The 25,135-nt window shown below is 39.0% G+C and overlaps 1 protein-coding gene and 1 long non-coding RNA gene across 3 annotated transcripts in view; one reads left to right on the top strand and one right to left on the bottom strand.

The window, feature by feature from the left end:
- Positions 1-8,068, bottom strand: part of LOC113744404 (uncharacterized) — a 15,300-nt gene extending 7,232 nt beyond the window's left edge. The window contains exon 1 of the long non-coding RNA XR_003461498.1: positions 7,616-8,068. This is a non-coding gene — a long non-coding RNA (uncharacterized LOC113744404). The remainder of the gene's footprint in view (positions 1-7,615) is intronic.
- Positions 66-7,445, top strand: LOC104921110 (transmembrane protein 120A). Of its 2 annotated transcripts, none has more exons than XM_010733560.3 (12): positions 66-248; positions 2,008-2,126; positions 3,866-3,997; positions 4,204-4,263; positions 4,350-4,445; positions 4,552-4,641; positions 5,255-5,320; positions 5,444-5,505; positions 6,162-6,257; positions 6,514-6,578; positions 6,691-6,759; positions 7,070-7,445. In XM_010733560.3, exons 1-12 carry the CDS (start codon positions 171-173, stop codon positions 7,181-7,183), a joined length of 1,047 nt encoding a protein of 348 aa, XP_010731862.1. In that variant the 5' UTR covers positions 66-170; the 3' UTR covers positions 7,184-7,445. The 2 variants fall into 2 exon arrangements, with proteins under 2 accessions (XP_010731862.1, XP_010731863.1); XM_010733561.3 differs by having other exon boundaries at positions 6,165-6,257.
- Positions 8,069-25,135: the final 17,067 nt, after the last annotated feature.

Here is a 25,135-nt window from a genome sequence, read left to right on the forward strand (position 1 = left end):
TTGAAGACCCCTGCACTAAACTATTTCAGTCACTGGGGCTTTTATTTTGAAGGGTCTAGCAGGAAGCCGCCCTGGTTTCGTTGCTCAGCTTTGACAGGAGTCCAACTGTTGCACAGCGGATCTTGGATATTACTCAACTCCAGGAGGTTTCACTGATGTCAGGATAGAAAATGTTGTTCAGTCCATCAGGTTTGTCTGAATGTTTACGAGAATGGGAAGATTTAGAGAAGAACTACCAACAAATCCAGGTGAGTTAAACAGCGTGTCTCCTGTCTCAGTTACACCTATGGAAGTGTGCCCTGTCCGGGTAAGCGAACAGTCGGAGGCTCGGAGCTGTGGCTGGGCACACAGCCGACACTGGGAGCCGCCCTCAGGAGCTAAAGATAATAGTACTGTGATAAAGTAAGACAAAAACAAACACTCATTCAAAGTAAGAGGAGATTACACTGTGTCATGCCACATGTCACCGGAACGGTTGTCATATTGTCTCAGTACGACACTATTTTGATGAAGCACCATGGCAGTAATATCTTAAACTGAAATATGTGCTACAGTACACATGCAGTAATGTAGAAGTACTATTTTAACTGCGTGGTATGGAGGATTTGGTGTGTTGTCATTATATGCAGTAATGAAGGAAGTAATCAGATACTTTCCCTTAAGTAAAAGTACTAATACCACACTGTGGAAATACTCTATTACATGTACAAGTCCAGCATTTTACTTAATTTTAAAAATAAAAGTACTAATGCAGACAAATGTCCCCTGTGACTGTTATACTGTCATGCATTACAATATAAAATAAAAGCAGGATTTAACTATTTTGTATAGGACCGCAGCTGATAATGAATTATGGATTCATCTGCTGATTTATTTTCTCCATTGATCGACTGATTACTGACACAATTACTCAGAAACCCAAAGTGACACCGTCACAATACTCAACCAACAGTCCAAACCTCAACATTACTAAAAACAGACAGCAATAATTAAAAAAAAGAAAAAGCAGTAAACTGCCACATGAAGCTAGAACCATCAAATATTTTTTGCTTGTCAAATGACCTAAACAATAAAAAGCCAATCAGCTTTTTGTTTCAGCTGTTGGGTAGTTTAATGTGTAACAAAACATATTTTATAAGTTCTTCGTATGTTTTGTATGCAAAAATCTAATGCTGACAGATACATTTAGTGGAGTAAACAGAACAATACATAATACATTCTCACCGTTCCAGTGAAATAATTGTAGTAAAGACAACCTCACATTTATCGCGTGACCACTGTAGGGGCCTGACACATCGGTTTGGATTACTACCAGTATAAAATAGTTAAATTAGCTCCACCTCAAGCAGCTACAGCAGTAAAATGCTACTTATGTAACAGTCTTACCAATTGAATGATGTAATATATAGTTATGTATCAGCTAATGAGTGCTGAATGAGTACTATGTACTGTATTCTGTTAGAGGGTGACCATACTGTATGTTTTCTGTAACAAATATATACAATATATTAAAAAATAGACTATTTTCTCTTAAACGCATCTCAAACCGGTCAGCCTGTTGAATTATGATCAGGAAGTGTTTGGTTTATTGTACCAGAGGATGTCAAAACATGATCTCGATTACAACAGTGCTATAATTGTGCAGCGGGACTGTTAAGCAACTGCCATCATAGGTCACATGCTTAGTGGCAAACAATAAGCCCATGTTGAAGCATGCCAGAGCAGTCACATAGTAACATAATTAACACGCACAGACATGATGTAGCGAGCAACTGGTGGATTATTACCGTGGCAGATATCAATAAAAGTCAACGACGAAAGACAAGCACGAACATAAAACAAGATACTTCCTCACTGAAGACGTTCTTCCTTTTCCTTTTTGTGAAACATTCCCTGGCATCTTTTTTGTGTCCTCTCTGCCGTTCAGATGTTTGTTAATACATAAAAATGAAAACCTTTGCACTGCACAGCACAACTTTTTATATTTATTTTTGTTTTTACCTCCAGGATACTCATCGTCTATACAAACAGAAACTTGAGGAAGTTACCAAACTGCAAGACAGCTGCTCCGGTGCCATAGCACGCCAGAGGAAGAAACTGAAAGAGCTCACTGTGTCACTAGAAGAGTGAGTACTGATCAGCAGTTTCATTGAGAATATGCTGCCAGTGTTTGTGCAAGTCAGTCAAATGTCCACAGGGTAGGTGTTCATTACAGGTTCTGATCCTTGTCTTTGAACTTCTAAATTGTCTCATAGCAGATAATATGTAGTATTCTTCTTTAAATTTAATAGTATTTTATTTAATTCATGTTATGGCTAGAACTATGGTTCAACCCACAGCGCCGGTCCTGGCCACATTTGCGCCCTGGGCGAGACCCCCCGAGGCGAACATTATCTCGTGCGCCCTAGCGGCCGCCCGTGCGCCCCTGGATGCGTGCGCCCCCATCGGTCTGTCCGACGCCCCCCTCTGCCTTGTCAAGGCGCATCAACACCCCGCTCCCGGGGCGCCCGCTCCGCTGACTTAATGGGCGGTATCGAAAATTACCGAGGTTTTTTGCTTTTTCGGGCATTCGTGCGCCCCCCACGGAGAATGCGCCCTGGGCGGCCGCCCACATTGCCCATAGCTAGGACCGGCCCTGTCAACCCAAGCGTACGACTCAGGAGACAAAGTGCAAAAGAAAATAATCTTTTACTATGAAAGTACAACAGAAAATCACTCACGGGGAAGAAAATACTATGTAATCTAAGAAAACAAAAACCACTCAAGAGAGGGAAAACCTACTAACAAAATCAAGGATAAAGATAACGAACGAAAAACATCTCTTGCGAGGGAAAAATCTATAAAGAGCAAAGGCTTGATAAAGTATCAACAAAATCTACAAAAACCTGACAAAACACAGATCAAAGGTAGTAACAAACTTGACTTGGACGAGGAGCTGGTTCACAGGTACATAGGACGAGACAAACTGGCAACAGACAAAGGGAGACGCAGACAATTTATACACACGGTAATGGGGAACAGGTGGGAACGATCAGGGCGGGGAGGAAAGTCAGACAAGTGGACCAGGGGAAGGAGCAAGTTATCTGAAATGAGAGGAGGGGAAAATGTCAAAATAAAACAGGAAACCACAAGACAACATTGACACAAGACAACCTAAACATAGCCAGCTATCTTAGTCCTGACAATTCAAGTCATTTTGAACCCTTTATTAGGTTTACGTTTCACTATGTGTAAGTCATTTTAGTGTATCAAAAAAAAAGAAAAATGAAAAGAGCTCTACAATATTTAAAACGAAGAATGTGGAAAATATTTACTTAGGAATGTGCAAATTTGTGAAAATATTAAGATTTCCCTCATTCATTTTAGCCACTAGGTGATTAATGTTAATTAGCTTTTGCTGACCTGTGTACTGTCTATTGCTCTTTGCTAATAAACAGTGAGGAGGAATAAAATGTTAATAAAATGAGCGATTCTTTAGTGGCGAAGCTTCATGAATCTGGGTATTTTGCTGACGGAGAACTGGATCCGGCTATTGGTACTTATCCCCATTTGTGGTGGTGGGAAGCCAGTGAGGGATTATGTTGTTTCTTTTTGCTCTAGGACAGTCACAGGCACCACAGGGACGTAGAATTAAAAATTATTTTAAAAAAGAGCAAGCCAAAGTGTAACAAGTGCCAGAAAAAAAATAAAAAATGTTGGGACACATGTATAACATAATGTATGTGTATAACATAAATGAAATTCTCTTTCAATCTGTTTCCAATTAAATACAGTACAAAGAGCATTAAACATCCCAATCGTTTTTTGGAATTGGGGTTGTAACTGCTGTGTTATAAACATGCCATAATGTCTTTTCCATCATTAGATGCAAAGAAAATCCCCAAACAACCAAATTAAGTCCAGAGGATGTGGATGCTATCACCGAAATCGAGGACTCCATTAAAGACAGAGCAGATGCTTTCTCTGAAATGGAAGCTTTTCTGCCAAAGAAGAACGGGTTTGTTGCTCTCATATGATTATACATATTTATGATGTATTTGAATGACAAAGTGGAGTCTCCTAAGAAAATGTCAGTATTTTTTATTTGCATAAAACTGTTGAAAGTAGTTTTTTTGGTGCAGCTTGTCTTTGTGTAACAGATCTGATACAGTATTAAAATGTATAAGATGACATTATGAATGACGTACTCCTCTTCCTGTTTAGGTTATACCTCACTCTTGTTTTAGGAAACGTCAATGTAACACTCCTCAACAAACAGTCAAAGTAAGTCACACTGATTTTTCTTACGTCACAGAAGTACAGTCGTGTCAGCATCACATCACATTATTTCTGTTTGCTTCACCGAACAGGTTTGCCTACAAAGACGAGTACGAGAAGTTTAAACTGGTCCTCACGGTCATCCTCTTCGTCTTCTCCTTCACTTGTCGCTTTTTGCTCAGCTACAGGTAACATTTACCGACATCATGTTTATGTTTTGTTGAATTACTTCCATTATATGTGTGCATTTGGTGGTGATTAACTTCATTCCTCTTTTTTTTGTTCTTCTTTCAGAGTGCTAGATGCCCTGTTTAACTTCCTGTTGGTGTGGTATTATTGCACACTCACCATCCGGGAGAGTATCCTCATCAGCAACGGTTCAAGGTCTGCGACTGTCTCCACCATTTTTATCAGAATGATGATGGATGAACTGACCATATGTCAGATTCTGAGGCATTTTGCATATTCATTTTATGTTTTGATCATTTTCTTCATTGATAATGTGTGAACAGGTTGGAACGTTACTTAAAACATTAGGTCTTCCACAACTTTCTCAGTTGCCCATAACAGACTGTGGACTGTTTTTTTTTATGTAAAGGATTCAAATTTTCCAGGAAAATCCAAATGATGTGATGTTTATGCGTGCTCCTGAATGCCCTCTCTCTCTCTACCTACTTCCCTACTGTGTGAAACAGTAGCCAACAATAGCCTAGACATGGAGTATGCTAATATTAGCAAATAATCTGCACCCACCAGTCCAACGCCAAGCCCAAAGTCAAAGCTAACATTACTGCAAAGCATTTGTAATGTATGGTTATATTGTGATTTTAGCTGTCTAATACGTGCTTGCTTGCTAACACACACACATTTCTAGCTAGATAATGTAGCCAAATACTCTCTTGATGTGAATAATGTCAGATAATTCATCCAGAGCCCGGCGTTGATCCGGCTGATAAACTGACTGGCTTGCAGGTTACAGTCTTCCATGTTGTTTCAGGATCAAAGGTTGGTGGGTTTTCCATCACTATGTGTCAACTTTCCTGTCTGGAGTCATGCTCACTTGGTAAGTTATGTTATTTGTTCTGTTGTTTTCTTTAGAGAAAGAGTTTTGTAGAAAATATTATTATAATGATATATCGCCTGGTTGATGTTCCATTCTAACCAGATGTTCTGCCTCTGTTCTCAGGCCTGACGGCGCTCTCTACCAGATGTTTAGGAACCAGTTTCTAACATACTGTCTATACCAAAGTAAGACATTCAAGCTGTGTCCCCATTCCACTCTACATACTTACATTATGATATGCCCACTATGTGCTGGTCAGAGTAGGATACAGTTTAGGCCATTGGTGCATGAATTGCAACTGGCAAGATATTTCTTTTTGTCGGCATTGTAAAGCCCTAACTATTGTGTGTTCCAGATCTCATCACTCCAGATCCTGTATTTCTTTTCCAGTATTCCTTATTTTAATTATTATTATTATTAATGTGCTTATTTACTTATGAATGAGCCTTGAAGACGTAAACATATCTAGTGTGTTACAAAAGGAAACAGTAGAAAAAAGAAAAGCCAGAAATGTTCTTTTCTTTCTTATACTGTAATGATCTTTTGACCGCTTGTGGGGCTCTGATTCCCAGATTGGAGACATCCATAAAAATATGTTTTCTTTTCTTCTTTATGAATGGCATTTATTTTTATGTTACTACATACACTTGAACACAAGGGAAGTGTTCCTTTAATATATATACACATTTTGACACTGACATTCCCAGGGTGAATACATAACCTTTTTCAACCGTGTTAAATTAGGTTGTATCAAGTGTGAACACAATCTCAGTCTGAACTTTCAACGGCGTGAAGTCTGCTTCTTTTTGCTAATAACATTTCCTGCAATCTGTCTGCAAAGTAGGCTTTGTCCAGTTTCTTCAGTACTACTACCAGAGCGGCTGTTTGTACAGACTCAGAGCGCTGGGAGAAAGACATAACATGGACCTTACAGTCGGTGAGTGCAGTCTAAACTGATGTCAGTCACCAGCTTGTCAGTTTCTATTTATAACTGAATGACTCTTAAATAATGGAAGAAGAGGCACGAATGAACTACACATGACAGGACAAAAGAGGCCAAATGATTCATGTTTTTATTGAAGGAAAAAAAGAATAAAGTCCCTTATATACACTGTAGCTATGCAGGAGGAATATCAGTGGTATAATATAGATTAAGTTAATCTGAGACTCTCCTCTCTCCTCTCGGTGCCCAGAGGGTTTCCAATCTTGGATGTGGAGAGGCCTGACCTTCCTCCTTCCTTTCTTGTTCTTTGGTCATGTGAGTAGCTTCTCTCTTAATAGTGCTTACTAAAATAGGAACTTTTTTTTTTTACTCCAGAGTTACTGTTTTAGAGCATCTTCTGACTGCTGACTGTTCCTCCTTTTTACAGTTCTGGCAGCTCTACAACAGCATAACACTCTTCAAGATGTTTCAGCTCCCGGAGTGTAAAGAGTGGCAGGTTTGTACAACACAGCTTCAGTGTTCGCTCGTCGTTAACTCTTGAAGTCACTACTAGCTTAAATGCTTTTAAATGCCTAAGGTTAGGCTTAGTCGTTGTATGCTTTTAGTCATGCCCACAATTTTGCAGTTTTGAAGTTTTTTTTTGTTCACTCATCTATATATATATATATATATATATGTCTGTAGTTATAAAAATAAATGTGTAAATAATGTAAACCTCCCTCAGTCTTTAAATATAATTTAGTATTCTCTGAGTGAGCTGATTTTCTTTTTATAATTTCGATTTCGATTTTTTCGTTGTGGTCTAGGTTGCGATGTGCGGCTGCTCTTACATGGTGCTCTTCCTGGGAAACTTCTTCACCACACTGGGAGTGGTTTACCAGAAATACATGAAGAACCAGGACAAGTCCAAGAGCTTCTAAGACTAGAATAACAACCAGGGCAGAATCACCAAAAATCCTTCATGCTATTGAAAACATACAAAGTTACTGTCGCTCTAAGATTCTCTTGAGAGCTTTATCAGTGTTATGATTGTTGTCCTTGTGGACCATTTACATGTACTGCACCTAGTATCCATGTTCTCCTAAGTTCATATTTGTGTAAATGATGGTCAAAGCAACATGTTAGACAGGTAGGTCATAGACATTATCACACTGACCTGTCAAAAAAGTAATAAAAAAAAAACACCAACCAGGAATCCAGCAGGTCTTTCTTAGTAACACTGTGAGGTTGTTTCAGTGGGATTTTCTGTCTCAGTCAGAATTGTACAACTCCAATAAGGAAGTGTTACAGAACACATGAATAGTTGTTGTTATCTGCATCATATTTATTTAGGGAAATCAATAGTTTGTTACGCAGCAGACAGCGGACAGCAGCAGCAGACAGCAGCAGTATGTATTTCAGCCTTACAGAAAGTGCTTAATAAAACACTCCATCAAACTGGCACTTGTGTTTCTTTCCCCTGTTTCCAAAGCTTCATTTAAATAATGACTTGAGGCCCAAAGAGGAATTATTATCTAATATTTTACAGGAAAAAAAAGATTAGAAAAGAATATGAATTGGTGTAGGAGAGTTATTAATTATCTCTAAGAGATAACCAAGACTTAATTTGTGATTCTTTAGACAGGCCTGACCTCTAGATTGGGAACCACTGGACTAAACCGCTGAACTTCACCATATAATGTAGTTATAACTAGCTCTACTGATGATTACTCGTGCATTGATTCATCAGTATTAATAATCTAATAACATCATAAATAATGTTTACCCCAGTTACCCCACAACCATTGCATAAACAACGGCTGGTTCTTCCACTTGCTTGCTTAGGGCAATCCAGAATCTTCCCGTCTGTTGCTCCCTGTTGGTGGAACTTGCTACCAGTTCCTACCAGAGCGTCCTACCTTTAAAAATACTCCTGAAGACCCAGCTCTTCAGAGAGCACCTACCAACAACTGGATATGCTAAATCTACCCCCTCTAGAACTGTTACAGTACTTATTGCTGCACTGACATGTCCTAGTCTCACTGTACCTTGATTGTTTCCCTTCTTTGTAAGTCGCTTTGGATAAAAGTGTCAGCTAACTGACTAAATGTAAATGTAATAAAATATTCCAAACTTCACAGTAAGTGTTGAAGTATAGGTGTTACTGCATTACATGAAAATGACCACAAGGTGGAAGCATTGTATTGTAGCAGCTAACAGTGAACACAATCTTGAGGGTGATCACCATCTGGTACTGCAGGAGTGATGAGGACGTGTTGAACTGCTGTCCTTATTGTTCACACGCCATCAAGGTCAATCATCAATTTCGCTGAGTGAATGTTATTAATCAGAGAATGGTTCAGAATCATTGCTGTAGTTTGAACAAGACAATTATCAGGTCTCAGTGGGAACTCAAGGGCCAACCCCTGTTTGTTAATTTTAATCTGGCCTCTATTTTAAGAAATTACTGCCAGGGGTGCTGTTTAACTCAGTTGGTAGAGCAGCTGACCCATGTGCAAAGGCTCAGTCCTTGCTGCGAAAGCCCAGGGTTCGAATCCGGCCTGTGGCACTGTCCTGCATGTCATTCCCCATCTCTCTCTCTCTCCTCACATTTCCTGTCACTCTTCAGCTGTTTCTGTCAAAATAAAGCTTGAAAAGACCCAAAAAAAATAATCTTAAAAGAAAAGAAATTACTGTCAGTCAACTACAGCAGATGGAAGTAAGAATAAGAGGATGCTTGTTTAGTTTTATTTTCGGTGTAGGCATGGCCCCAACATACTGTTATATCAAAGGAAACCAACTTCATTTCATTTAGCTAAAAATCAAGAGGCATAAAAACATCAAAGCTGTTTTTTGCACCGAAAAAACAAAACAAAAAAACAAACAATACCTACAAACTGCTGTCTTATTTCAAATACATCTTTTATTCTACATAGATGGGACAATGTTATGACCTAGAAATGGTCTTTTACAGGTAAAGTTAAGAATGAGCATGTGAGCACGACTGTGTATTAAGATGAGCTGTGATATGAACGGACATCACATATTATGCATGAATTCATGCTCAGTGCTATGCAAATACATGTTCCTTCATTGAACATTGAACAAATACACAGTCGTGCTGTGTATTTGTTGTGTGTATGATTCCACCACTGAAAATAGTCCCTAATGCTCTTTTTCTCCCTGTTTGAATGATGTTTGATAAAAAATAGTGCCTAGCTGTTATTGATTATAAAAAAATTACTGTATATCTCTGACCCATTTGAAAAGATTTGCATCTTTAGTAGGAATGAATGAGCTTGGAGGGGTTGAGTGCTATCGGCTGTCTGCCTGTGGCACTCAACCCTCAGAAAATCAGATTTGTGACTCCAGGATAAGGATTGGCTTTAAGGGCTGGATCAGTTGGGCTGGGTTGTGAGGTAGGACCATGCCTGTCGTTGTGTGGCGGACAGGCTGGTGGAGGGAATTGGGTATGGCTAATTACTGGCATGCATGAATGGATGAACGAGATTCCCACTGTCCCTATCTAGTGAAACCACAGCCAAGTGAACTGATTTGGAAAAGAAGACCCTGTCTATGCTGTGATTGGAGCACATCATGTCCAGTTTTAATCCCCACTGCTGTTTTAATTATTAGAATTATTTTAAGTCAAAAGCACTATTTAATTTGTGGTCTCTCATGCAGACATAAGTATATGCATGACACAATGATTAAGAACTCACCAACATCATTTTAATCATCAGTATAAAATTGGACCCTTGCACCAACATTCACCCAACATTTTGTGATCCTATAAGAAAAGATGAATGGAAATATTTCAATAAAGTTGCATTTCTTTATGATTTAAATATTCGAGCCAGAGTGCCTGAACACAAAGAAATAAAGGATAGAAAGAAATGTGCACATAAGATCAGAGGGAATAATACCTGAAAAATTTAAAATGGAAACCGGTCTCACTTCCAATTTATTACAGTAGAACTTCCCCCACCCCAGCAAAAAGTCTTGCATGAGATACTGCTGGAGGCCCAGTGAGAGCGAGGATGGGCTGAACAAATGCGACGAGGAGTAAAGTGAATGAAGGAAAGCAAAGGAGGAGGGCTGGGTATTCTCCCAGCCTGCACCGCTTTCATCTTTCTCATTAAAGCCGGAGCAGTGGGGGCCGTCAAGAATGAGCCCAAGGACATGGGGATCGGGGACTGAGTCTGAGCTTCGCATCAGGAGGTGGAGAAGGCGGGAGGGAACAGCCAGAACTAGCAGACGGGCTGCCATGTCAAACCTTCACCTTAAACTTAACCCACCTCCCTATGGGACCCAGATAAAGACCTCTTATCTGTGCTCACCTTCTCACCAGGCCTGGGAACGACTCTAGCAGCAGCAGGGAGGACGAGGAGTGGTGTTCCTGGTTGAGTAGGTCCAAAATGCAGAAGCTTTCTCACAGACAGTGCATATGAAAGAGGAGGGCAGCTCTGATGAGTTTCCATCTGGGAAAGACTGATTAAAAGGGAGGCGAGGAGAGGAAGTAGCTCATGATAGGAGAGGTGATTCTGAAGAAAGAGGCTAATGTGGAAACATAGGAAGCTTACAGTTGCACTGAAGTCTCTGTATTACCATTGATGGTCTGTATATTGTGTGTTGTTATTGCTCTAACATTAAGATTTATTGTCCAGGATCTCGAAAGTTTTTTTTTTAGGTCAAATTAGTTTTCATATTTTTGCTCTATTGCCTATAATTAGAGGACAAGTTCAATACCACTTACACATCTGTACATTAAATGTTGGGGGTTAGGGTTAGGATTAGTTAGACTGGCTCTGTCTGAGAATAAGCAAATCCACCTACCAGTACCTCTAAAGCTCACTAATTAAATCGTACAAAAACTCCAGTCTAAAAACAAAGTTTTCGTTTCTTGGGAGGTTATTTTGGTATTTCTTCATTTCATCAGTCTTCAGGCTTTACCTAGAAAGTGCATGGTGATAACAACACTCCAGGAAGCCACTGCTTTTAGTAAAAAAAAAGCCTCTAAAACATTTACCATATATATATGTATATATACAGTATATGTGATAACATGTCAATACTTTGTTTCCACTTTGTTTCTGCTGCCCCAAATAACAAAAAAAAAATCTGTTTATGCAGGTACACGGTAAAATAAAAGGGAAAACTGGATGATTGAAGTTTCAATTTGCATGAATTTTAGTTCACAAGAATGTGAAGAAATAACAGCTTTGATGTCAAAGATGTCTATTACTGTGTTGCTGAAATATCTAATGTTAGCATGCTGACCATCTAACCCAGGGCCATCTGTCTCATCGTATGACTTTGTACTTCAAAAAGTGATAGTGAGTCACTGTGGCATCAGGTACGCCCTCAAGCTATCAACACTGAGGTGGTTTTATTACAAGGTTTGTCTCCTGGCACCCCAAGGCTGACCCCACTATAAATCCCTGCCCAGGCCTGCAGAGATGTGCATTGGCTGATGCCCGATGTCCCTTACATTCACCTCCTGCTTTACTCCTCTCCTGTCCTGGCCTAAACCCACCATGTCTTCACCATCCCTGCAGTCAGAGTCTTGTTAGGAGCCAACAAGACCCTGACTTTGTTCAGTGAAAGGCCGCTAAGCTTGGCTTCACTGCCCTGGTGGTCCTTCTCTTTCTCCTATAAGTAGCTAAAATGACGACGACTGAAGGTGAGAAGTGACCGCTATGATGTTATTACATACTCAAAATACCAAGGGTAAGTATGGAGGTACACAAATTGAGACACAGCTAACTAGCTAACGGCAGCTACAGTTAGCAGCAGTTTGTAGTTAATATGGTGATCTGTTATCAATTCTTAAACTACTAATTGCGTGGACAGATTATTGTAGCACCAATATTTCACAATTTCTTCTGCCGGTTGCCTGTTCCTGTGATATTGCAAGTATTCTTTATTTTAAGTTTTAAAATTCCCATAACTGCGCAGGACAACAATTTTTTTTCTATTGACAAATCATTCTGGGTTCAAACGAGTAACTGAGTCTCTTATTCACTGAGGAACAGTTCAATATCTTCACATCAGTCTGTACTACAGCTGTTTAATAGCTATTAGCTATTCTGGTGTATCCTTGACTTTGAATGACAGCATCGCCATCTGCCCGAATGATAAAAACTGGAGTACATCCTTAAAAGCTTTGGATGAATCCAAGCAGATGTGAACATGTCCCGAGTCCCATACCATGTAACTGAAACAATATGCGTTTTAATCTGCACCATCAATTCGGCACATGTGTTGCTGTCTCTCTGTACAGGAGAGTGGGAGTCGTAATCCAGACCAACAACAGGCAAACATTATATATAGCAAATCAGCGGCGAGGAAGGAAAATACATGCCTTTGATTTAAGTAAACGATTCAACAAAATAGAGGTTGCATAGAAAAACACAGCTCTATGCTCTTACAGCTAAGAGATTCAGATCTTTCCCCTTCCTCATTAGTAAATTAACTCCCACGACAGCAACTCCTTCACCTCTTGAAATATGATCAGACAGCCAAATTAAATATGCATATTTAATAAGAGAGAAACTTGATTACATCCACTTGTTAAATGAGAGCATGAGGAATGAGGAAATCTGAGAGAGTGAAAGTGAGATTTTCATGGCCTGCAGAGTGTGAAAGAAAAAAGAGAATTCATCTTTATTTTAACACGGCTCTTTGGGAGCAACCCTAACAGGACTTCCCCCACTCTGTAGAGCTGATTACACACATTCTGGCTTTCTGGGGGTTTGGACTGCGGGTTCCTATAGCAACCACAAGAAGTAGACAGTAAGGAGTAGACCATGCGCCTTAACATTTTTACCTCTTGAACCATCAAACAGCATTTTGGAACAGACTGTGCTGCCAAGTATTCTGCTGCTCAAAGTATTATTTGTCAGACATTAAAATCCAACCAGTGCAGTGCTGAAGACTTTTACTGTATACCATATCCAACATGTTATCACAGATAACATTAGTGACAAGGATTACACACGTTAACTGTGTATGTGCATACTTAACAAGTTAGAAGATCAAGTTAGAAGTCAGCAGGATTCCTCCTCTGATTTCAAATTCAAAGACAATCTATCAAGTAGTTGTTAAGACGTTTAAATCTGGACTTGCATTGCCTTTCATGGAGCCATGGCTGAAAATAACAACTGCTAATGGCTAATTATAATAGGAATAATAGAGACTTTAGAGAATGAAGGTTACAACTTGACAAAATTGACATTTAAGACTACAATAACACAGCAAAGGTCGAGACAGGGAAACTAACCTTAAAAAGGTGGTTGAAAGCAAATACCTGATCCCCGCAGGTAGTTATTGGACTGGTAACCGGCAATTTAAAACTATTCTGAGACCACATATGTCCACTACCTTTTCCACATCACTGAAAGACTCTTCTTGGCAACAGGCTTAATGGAACAGTCTTTGGTCCAAGTGTAAATAAAAAGGACTATATCACCCAACAAATACAAATTGCAGGGCACGTTCAGTCAGTGAAAACAGGTTTTTGGTTTCTGTGTGGGCACACTCAGATTTAGAATCAGATACAGGTTTACTGTTTTTACATACGAGAATTTGTTGTGGTGTTTCGCTGCATATCAAACCTGGCAACCTCACAGGACTAACAGAACTCCTGGCTGCAAAATGTGCACCACCAACCATGACTGCTGCTACTGTGCTAGACTAGACTTGACTAAGACTTGATATTTTTGCATGCAATACTTCAGTAAAACACCTGTCACTTTACCCTGTCTGCAAAATTGCAATCAACCAGAATTGTTGCTAGAGTACCAGGATGTTCATATCTATTTATCTACTAATACTTATCCAATACTTGTATATGCTATATGCTTGACACAACCATGTCACACTTGTACAGTTTATGGTACACTTAAAATACTTCGAAAGTACACTTATACATTTGTCATATTCTTTCTTGTTAAATTGTATTTATATTGTTTTTTTTGTTTTGTTTTTTTACTTGAATTGATTACTCCCGTAGGTTATTTTTCTTTTAATTTATATCCAGTGTTGTTTATACAACTAGTGTTGAGCTGAGCATTTCAGTTTTAAAACTCACTATGAAAAGACACAGCCACGGTGTCCGGTTGTTGTCAGTTAAGAAATAGTAACAGCACTTAGCTCCCCATAAAAGCATACATTTTCAGTTAAGACACAGTTATTTTCCCCAGCTTTCCCCTGACTCTCCAGCTCTTGAAAAAGAAAGTGAAGAAGTTTAAATGTTAAACATTTTTTACAGAAATTAAAAAATACAGCGTTAAAGTACCTCGATGACAGAGCATGTTGGACATTATGCAAAGGGTTATGCAAAACTGCCCAAATCAATCAATCAAGAACTTGTACAAAAAATATTAACATTTTTCACATGACCCTTTTTGCTTCCTCTTTGGCATGACTATAAATCATCCTTGTAGCTGTTAAAATCATATTACAGTTTACAAATCTTTCTAAAGTGGACAAATTCATTCTCAATTCTCAAGTCATACAAAGTTGTCAGAAAAAAGGTCAGAAAAAACAAGGACAAATTGATATTCCAAAATAAATATACCCTACAGTAGTCCTATATAAATATATGGAGTCCATATTTACATACACGATCATTCACAAATGTGTCCTTGACCCACATATAAGAAATTTTCAGCCTTGAGGGGGCAAAGAATGAACAATGAAGCAGGTCGATAGGCCCACTCCCACACACACTGTGTGTTCTTGTAAACCAGATGGCCAATTTGGTCTGAGCCAAAAGAAAATTAATCACAACACATTTTGTCCTCGATTTGATTGAATACAATCACCCTTCGCCGTGCAGAATAAACACCCCGCAGCCTCCTGCGGTGCTCAGTCAGCATGTCACGTGCGGCACTTTTCATTGAACATAGTGGTCCGTAGTGAATATCTCAGGAGGAAACACTTTCATTGTCATGACAGCTGTCATTTTGTGATGAAGTGTTGTAATTTACTTTTTTAGTACGTGTGCATACTGTTTTTTCAAGATGACTTATATAACTTTAATAACTTAACGTAGTCTGTCTGGCAAGAGTGGTTGGTGGACTGGAGAGACCCTATATAAATAAAAGTCCTTTTACCAGACCAAATTTGAAAAATGCTTTGAATTAACAGGATTTACATGCCAGATGAAGTGACAAACCAACATGAAGGTGTCCAGAACTCCACTGGACAACAAAAACCGTTGTTCCAAAATATACTCAGTCACCTGGCATTTTGATGATCATTCAGTTTTTTATGCAATATAAAGTCAATTTGAGGTTGTTGAACCCTCAGATTCCCAGATCCCACACAGGGGGCCTGACTCTATAGGGTTAGAGTCAGGCTGGAGCCTGTTCCACATTTAAAAGGAAGGGTTAGTTGCTTTCCAGTACACTAAGAGCGTAGTCATATACTTGCTGCAGAAACTAATTTGAGCAGGTACTTCCAATACTGAGGACTATGAGAGAACAAGGGTCTGCCGGGTTAAAATACCCATATTGTTCACACACCACCTCCACTGTGACAGATTTGAAATATCACATCACTGCTTTGTTGAAAAGCTTTTCTTTCCAATGTCCGGTTTATTGCTTTTGTTTCATTCTTTTCAGCACAAAAACAGAATAAAAAAAGCCTTCTAAAGCCTCTGCATTCATTGTTATTTTCACTGCAGCCATTGTTGGGGAGCGCTGGTCAACACTATTTCCAGTTTCCCCTGGTTACCGTTTCCCTTTGAAATCATCACGCGCCCCCACACTGAGCTGAGGTGTAAACAAGCGAATAAAACAAAGCTGCAGTGAGTATACACACATTCGTAACACTGGATCTGAATAAATCCAAATGATGCTTCATGTTCTTTTTACCATTACGAAGCTCATATCTGTGTTTTAACTTTGTTTGCTATCTAGTAACACATATACACCCAGAACAGCTTGTGGTCTCACACAGATTTAATGCACTGATGAATGCCGAGAGTCGGTGACAATGGAGAGGTTTATGTCATAAACTGATGGCCTGCTTCCAGTCTATTTTGGGGTTTATGTGACAGGGAGTGATGTAAGAGAAAAACAGCACACACACTGCGTCAAGTTTAAGTTAATTATCACAAAAACAGAATGTAATAACCTATTAAATTATAATTATTATTTAGCTTCTTTTGCTGAATCATAAGATTTCCGGCAGCAAAAGTTTCTCGGCCTGTGGGTTAGGAGCGCTGAGTTAAAGGACTCCATTGTTGTTCATAGATTGCCTAAAGTCGGTGTAAAGTAAGAATAATGTGTAATTAACTCAGTCAAATTTAAATGATTAAAAATATTGACAAGTTTATGAAATTAGATGTCAACATCGGGTAGAAATTAGCAGGATTCTCAGCTCCAGGACAGCAGTCAAGCAGCAATTTTGAAGCGACTAATACGTGTCAGATGAGTTCAGAAAATAGCATGACTAACTTTGAAATGCTCTGAGTGAGATGAATTCATCTCTATCGCTCTGCTAAGGGTGTAGGGGTATGCTCAGGGTGGGCTCAGTGTTTATCGAGCCGCCCAAAAAATCCTGGACTGAAAACTGGTGAAAAACTGTTTTAACCTCTAACTCCACATTTCAGTAACATATCGTTCAAAGTCTTTTCACATGTTTTCAACAACAATTTTTCTCAGAACTGACTTCACATAGACTAGACTAAAGGGGTGAAGCTGAACAAGTGCACCCCTCACCATGACACTGACATTACAAACACTTGTTGCTTTCTCTTCTAATTAAAAATCTCAATTAATTGCCTCTAGTCAGTGCACAGCAGGTCAGCAGATGTATTTTTTTCTTCAACCAAGCATATTATTCAAGATACATGAAGAATGACATTCAAAATAATTAGAAAAAAAGTTCATGTTTACGAGGATTTAGGTAGAAAATGTTCTTTCAGGGGATAAAAATAACATGGGTACTACAAAAACCTACTGTATGATTTGAAACTAAATGATTGATTTAAAATTACTTTATTTCATCCACTGTGGTCCTCCACAGTCTATGGTCAAAACTGCATCCATAGAAAACAAAAACACGTGCCAGGAGACCAGATTCAATAAAAACAGTTTTCTGCACACTGCAATTACAGTATTGGTTAAGATTAGGCAACTGAAGTCAAACAAGTAAAAAAAGACATAAAACAAAAGCATGTTAAATTACACAATTCAGTTGAAGCACTACACACTTCCCATAACTAAAGCACTAAATCCAACAAAACAGTGAAAATATAAAGCTGGCAGCTGCAAGACACTATAAAAACCACACTAGACAAGTAACCATTAGGGCCACTGCTGTGTCAGGGCTGTCTGTGGTGCAAAGGCGGGGTAACAAAACAGTGCCCCAACACTGAACAGTCAAACAATGGAGGAGCAGAAAACAATGGGGTTTCAGTTGTAATAAATGTCAAGAATAACAGCTTCTGTCAGCTAACCCAATAAGAGGTTAAGGAGAGTGTGTTTGGTTGTAGCAGGACCACTAATATGAAGAATTTACAGGGTAAAATGGTTGACTGTGGTTAAGTCTAAGAAAAACACATCAAGCCCTCATGCCACATACATAGAGATTTGATCTGCACATCGATGGGAAGCTTGTACCCTAAAATTGACCCCCTGATTTTAAAATGTTGCAGTCATGAACACTTAACACCTTTGGGAATACTACACACTTGACTTCTTTATGTGATTGGATGATTGAATGGTTTAAGGTTAATAGTGTTAGTCCTTGCACTTGGAGTTGTCAGTCAGATTACAGGGGGCCAGTTTCAAGGGGCCAATCTTGACCCCCTGTAACATACCTTCCAATGCATAAACAAGAAACTGTATCTCGCATTACTGTGTGAGGAGTTAAAGGGTCTGTCACCAGGTCTGTTGAAGACGTCGCCTGCATTTTGTAAATTCTAATTTTGAGTGCAGGTTTTCAGGCCGTGAGAACCCCTCAGCAAAAAGCAGTTTGGCTCTTATTTCTTGTCCGCGGAGCTGTAAACAGCTGAAAGGGCTGCCGTCTTTATGTGGCGGGAGGTGGTGGAGGAGGAGGAGGAAGAGGGGGAGGTTAAAGCTGCCTTATCAGAGCTGCCTGAAGGCTTCAGCTCTTCAATTCAAACCCTGTTTTTTTTTTCTGAATTAAATTTCACAAGGATTACTGAACACATGTAAACACTCAAAAGCCACATCATTAAAGCCGCTCTGTTTATTGTTAGACAGAAATATTCAGAAAGGTTTGAACTATAACTCTCGGTTTTAAGTATCAGACGAGCAGTTGGCTGTGCGTGCAACATACCATTCATATTTATAAATCTGAGAAAAATCTTCTGGGTTTACATGTGTTTTTAATGTTCTTTGTATTACTGGAATAAGTGTTAAACCTGCATTAACTGATTTTTTGACAAAAACACTGAAACCACTTAGAATTAACATCCAACTCTGTAACCTATGCAGTTTTTTTTTGTTTAGTTTTTTTGCCTTTTTCAGCCTCATTTGTCTTATTTTTTGCATATCTCCTATACACATACTACTACTACTCTCATTAAACCCCACAATGTAAAAACCTTCACACTTGTCTGTAGCACTATCTTGAGGTTACACTTGATGAACCCATTTCCACCTGCGTATTAACTGGTAATAGCCTGCAACCTGTATCTATGTTATCTGTAAAATGACATTTCACAGGCCTTTGCATTTACACTCACCATTAATTGGCTTTTATGTTATCTCTGCCTACATTGTGATTGGATCTCAATATGCAAATTTAGGCGAGAGGGCAGAGTGGACACACCGAGACCGCTAAAGGCATCTGTAGGCTGTGGCGTAGTTAGTGAGCGGAGAAGTCTGCTAGCTTTTGTGCTTGTGACTCTCATCTTCAAAACCTCAAGAGTGATACAGCTTGACTTACTTTTCCTTTGCAGAGGAAACAATCAGGATCAGACCACACCTCAGGATCTGTGCACAAACAGAAATGTGAAATGGTTTTCAAGAGAATTTGTTCTTGACGAACAAACCATTCATCAACCCGTTAAGTAATTCTTTGCATCTTCTTGCAGCTGTCCTGTGGGTTGCCAGATATGTTTATTGGTGTCTTTCTAAAAGGCACAGTGGGACCTGGCAACCTCACTATGATTACTGTCTAATGAGGCTGATGTTCGCCAATAAATAGTTCCAGTATGTATTAACAACAAACATTTTTCTGTGCTTCCAGTCTTTATGCTAAGCTAGGCTAACTACATCCTGACTCCAGCAGAGAGAAGAGAGTGGTCTCAATCTTCTCAATCTCATTTTACTCTTTGAGAGAAAGTAAACAAACTTATTTTCCAAAATGTTTGAGCTTAATATCATTATTATTGCAGGAATATATAAATATATGGAATATAGGTAAAAATGTTATATAAGTCATGGAAGATTTCCACATGCCGCAGCATAATACACACAAGTAGATACGGTCTCTCCATTAGGTGCGTAGAAAATAGATGATACAGTCCTTGATGTCTTATTAATGTAATCAGAGAAGAATGAATGTGAAGTGTGCTGTCTGCTGGTGATTAAGAGCTGCCCTGACCAAATTTTGATTCACTACATTTGGGAACAATTGGCCACCTGGGTCCCTTGGACTGATTTATCCAAACCCCGTATTGAGTCTATATGGAGTCCTGGCCCCGCCCTGTGCCTCCCTCCCTCTGTGTCCTCAACGAGACACTGATGTGTCTGAGCTGAGGTGTGCCAGAGTGATTCATTAGTTCATTAAGGCGTCTTGTGGCCATGGCAACAATCTTTCCAAGGGGTCACTGGTAACGTGACAGTCCCCTTCAGGGCAAACCCTGTCAGAGGATCTGAGCAATGTCAGGAGGTACAATCATTTACCCCTCCCCCCAAAACATCCAGAGGTCCCATAACCCATTTATGCCCTCTGCCTACACACACCCCACACAATGCTCCAGCTTTAATCTGATCACAAATTCTGGGTAGTGTATCTAATGATTGTTGTTTTAGTAAGCCTCCAGCCCAACAAATTTTGCCACTGATAACAGGAGGTGAAGGCACATGGGTTTCTTTTTTGTATTGTTTATTCTTCTTCAACTGAAAAACACGAAAGCGCCTCTCTAGAGCCAATGTTTGGTTTGTTCATTCTGGGCTAATGTAGACCACCTCTGTAGAGAACCCTTTCCCTCTGTAGATATAAAAGGCTCATTCTAAACTAACAAAACATAACAATTATTATTTGCAGGTGATTATACACAAAAAAAATTAGAATTATATTCCATTTCTGTCACATTCTGCCAATAGATCCCCCCTAAATCTTATACAATGGACCTTTTTATTACCTAATCTGAGCATGCAAATTGGTTCCACATTATTTAAACAGTAGAACCTGAAGTCTCAGGTCGTTGTTGCTGCAATCTTACTTTTAATTAATAAATCAAAATTGTCAAATTGTCAAATTGTCATTCTACTGACACTGATTGTTCTTTTTGTTTTATCATTGCTGAAATATTATGAAAGAAATATTTGCAAGCTTTTTGGGGGCTCAAAAAGGCATGCAGTCACTGTAAAATAATGCACAACTTCGCTGAGGTTTATTTGATTTTTCCTGGCACTTTCCAGCAATAAAAATATGATTACTTTTGCAATATATTGTTTCAAGGGAAAATTGAATAAACATGACTTCAGTAAGTAACTCCAACAAGCAGAAGATATAACTTCTGTCACAGGTGAAACCAGCAGCCTTTCATTTGAGGGTTAATTTGGAAAAGTGATGAGGACACCACATCACAGAGTCTTTTCTCCCAGCTATAATCAGTACAGTAATAAACACGAGATTACGTGGTAAAGTATAATTAAAGGCGCTGGCAGGCAGATTTTTTTTATCACTGTTCTCTTCTACTGTCTCTGGACAAACTTTTAAGGTCCTCCTTAGTGATTCACTGTGTTGTTACAAGATGAGCTTTGCTTGCACAATTTGTAAAAATGTGGCCTCAGCAAAACATTGCGGACCTGAGTTTAATCAAGACGTTTCAATTGCTCTGTTCATACTGCTTTCAAAGGGATAAGTGTGCAGCAAGAACACTGTTTGACTCTCAGGACTGCAATCTGCATAAAGTTTATGAATATAATGCTCGTCTTATCACTGCCGCAGGACATCGAGGATTTCCACTGTCCTGTCAACAGTTTTAGAGACGTATGTTTTATAATGATAGTCTGTACTATCTGTACTGCAGATGGTCACGAATTGGCAGCACTTTTAAACTTAGAGCTACAGCTCAGACTGGACCATTGACAGCCCATTGTGTTTTTTGTGTGTGCAATGCTAATTTTTTGTCTGAATACCCACTTTTAGGAAGTCGTAATGTTGTTTTTTGGCAGGGTATTCCTACTGTTCCTATAAGTAGACTCGTTAGTGTGATTGCTGTAATTTTCCCGAAGACGTTACAGACATAAATCTCTTTTTCCTAGGTCAGCATTAACAAGTTATTCAAATCGGGAAGCATGCCCTTGAAGCCCCCTGGCATTTTTTGGTGAATGGCATCTTTCTTTTCTTACATTCCCACCCCTTCCTCTGACAGAGTCTGTTCAAACCACTGGTCCTTGACTTCGTCTGGCACCCCTGTGGTGAAACACTCTGCCCCCAATCTGTGTGAGCAGGGCAGCCAGTGTGAGGGCTCACTGTGGGCTGCAGAGACATGGATGGTGATGGTGATGGACTTGAGTCCAATGCCTTGACTACTTCAAAGATTTTTTATTTTCTTTTTTTTATGCCATTGGATGATGATCACCATGTCAGCCTACACAAGACCACAGCTTTGATTTGATTTCTACTTTGAACTGACCAAGGCCACTAAAGTTACAGCTACTATCAAATTGAATAATGAGAAATCCAGGATACAGTGCCCTTTGAGGTAGTTATACACAGGGGACAAAAAGTCAGGATATCTCCACTGCATCATTTTTTTTTTACTGTCCGCCAACTTTCTGAAAGTTCAATACTACTTCCTTTGAATGAAAATTGTGTAGTCTCACATCTTTTCTCCTTTGGCTCCCATGTATATAAATAAATGATAAGACACTTAGATGAAGTACAACAAGAAGTCTGGTTCTTCCAGATCCCAGAATTCTTGGAGGTTAGCAGCTTATTTGTCAAAAATACAGCAGAAGAGTGACTAGTGATTTTTTTGTTTGTGTTTTAATAAAATACAGCAATATTCCCGTCATGCCCGGGTGCAGTGTAAGGAATTGTTTTCCTTGTTGCAAAAGTGGTGTGCATCGCCTGCAGCTCGTCAACTAACAATTCATTGCGTGTGGTCCGTCTTGTTCCACTATTCCCTGCAGTATTTTGAACAAATCTGTCAAAAAATGCCAGAAATGATCATGTCCTGCTTTGTAGATGGATTTTTTGATGAATGATTACTGTCAGCACTAAGGTTGGTGGCAAATACATTAAGTTTCCAGGAATGGGGGACACAAAGAAACAATAGAAACTACTATACAGGGATGTAACTACAGAATTACTGAAATACTTTGAATGTAAATAGGATCGCAGATCGGGTCTGATTTCATTTAAAACTTCAAGAAAAGATCGCAAAAGAAAAAATCAGAATTCCACTAAAAATACACATTTTTTCTCAAGGATAAAAGTCTCTATTCACCAAATATGAGATGATGACAGATGACACCCAGCTGTTCATTCCTTTTAACCAAATAAATGCTCATATGAAGCAGACACTCATAATCTGCTTTACATTCCTTCAGATTTTTGATTATGTTTTTGAAAAAAAAAAAATCAAATAACGAGTTTAACTAAAGGTTTAAAATGTTTCTGACAGTTATATTTCTGCCTTGTCTCCTCTTGACTTGACTGCTTTGGTCAGCAATTCCAGTGAAAGAAACATCAAAATAAAATGTTTGTGTCCTCCAGGATGACCTGTAAGCGTTTTCTGATCTGATGTTTTGGCACAAAAACAACATAGTTGGGGTTTGGGTTAGATCATGATTTGGGTTCAAATAACTACTTTGTCAAGGTTCGGGGTTAACTACTTTGTCATGGTTAAAAGAGGAACTACATGGTGATAGTCTGGAAATAATCACGGTCATGGTTAAAGAGACCAGTGTTGACAGCTGGTAGGAAACAGGAAGTAAACAGAAGTCTCCTGTGTCAGTCTGATATTTTTCTATCTTGACTTCGGCCTCTGCCTCTGCTGAGTTTGTGGCTCTATCCCAACATCACATGATTCCAGACTAAAACATCCATTACATCAATACAATATCAACATATGAGCTTTAGTGGTACGTCTGTAATCTTCTGAAAGAGGATTTACTGTTCCTAAATCTTGCCTTAACTAATATTTTGGTTCTTTCCCTCTATTTTCTCTTCAATGTAATGTGCCAAATTCTCTCTGCACAGGGGGAGATTCCCAGTCATTTCAATGCCAACTCTACTGTTGTACTTGTTAGGGCGTGGACAGGCATGTGCAACATCCGTAACAGATGGTATGGTCATGCAGCCACTTCTCCTCTTCACCTGCCATAAGAGAGGAGTTTCAAGAGCATAACATGCCGGACGTTCATACTACCCCCTTAAGTTCACACTGCTCTGTGCTGACGCCCTGGCTAACCATGCGCTCTCATAACTCAACTTTGACTGGACTTTATCAGTCGGAGCTTCTGAACTTACACCCCCCCACCCCTTTGAACAAATTGTTCAAATGTTTGAAGCATCAAGTACTTCATCTATTTTTTATTTATTTATTGTGGCCCCGTTTCACCTTTCCCATGTCGTTCAGCACTTTATAACACTACTTTGAAAAGTCCCATACAGCTAAATTCTATAAATCTAAGGTCTATTAATGCAGTCATGTTCAAAATGACACATTTTACAATAAAATATACAGCAAACAAAACATGTATCACAATTAATGTTAACAGTGATCTTATCATGATTGTAGAGCCATTATCTTTACACCCCTTGAAATAATTTGACGAGTAAATATTGTTAATTCTATACTTGTTAACTAAAAACTTCTCCTTTGAAAAAGTTAAAAACAGTACTGGAGTTAAAGTGGCCGGGGGTGCTGCCTTATTGTGGTCAAAATCTATCTTTGTCTCTTTAATTCTTGGCTCCGAGACATGAAGGGGCCACACAAATTTCACTGGCCTTTGGAAATGGACTGTTTTCTAAAAGAGTGGGAAGAAAGTCAGAAGTTCGTGTGAAAAAGACTTTGAAGTGGGCAGCAATCCCAAACCCCATCAGAAATCCTTGAGAGGAGAGGCCAAAAAAAAAGACTTCCCCCTGCCAAATCTTTCTTCTACTGTATTTTTAAATCAGCTGTACCTCTTTATTATATTGCTTCCTCTCAACCTTTTATTGCTTCTTCCTTTTCTTTATTCCAGCCATCTCTGTTGCTGTTATGTGGCTTAAGAGCAAAAAGAGAGACAGGATGAGAGGAGATACTGTATAACGGTGTCAAACTGAAAATTTAAAGGTCAGTTAAAATGTGCACATGCTGTGTACATGTAATCCATCCTGACAGGAAACAGTAGTCAGTGCAGAGGATACTTACTTTCCTGTCAACTTCTCAGGTATCTTTTTGACATAATGAAACCATAAAATCGTGAATGTTGTGAGTTTCAATGAGTTTTTACTTTGGGTGTTGTACCCTAAAGTCAAAACAATGTGTATTTTTACTATGATATGTCCTCCTGACATATACAGATGAACCTATGGGTCTTCAGAACAATACTTTCTTATTCTTTGTGTTGTTAATTAATCATTTTAATAAAAACCTAGGTCAAGATCGATCTGTCTATATGTCTTGATGTCTATAAAGATTTAAGAATAGCAGTAATGTGCTCACTTCTCTTGGTTCTTGTTAG

This window comes from Larimichthys crocea, chromosome XXII (assembly GCF_000972845.2).
Source record: "Larimichthys crocea isolate SSNF chromosome XXII, L_crocea_2.0, whole genome shotgun sequence".
In the NCBI taxonomy this organism is placed as follows: Eukaryota; Metazoa; Chordata; class Actinopteri; family Sciaenidae; genus Larimichthys; species Larimichthys crocea.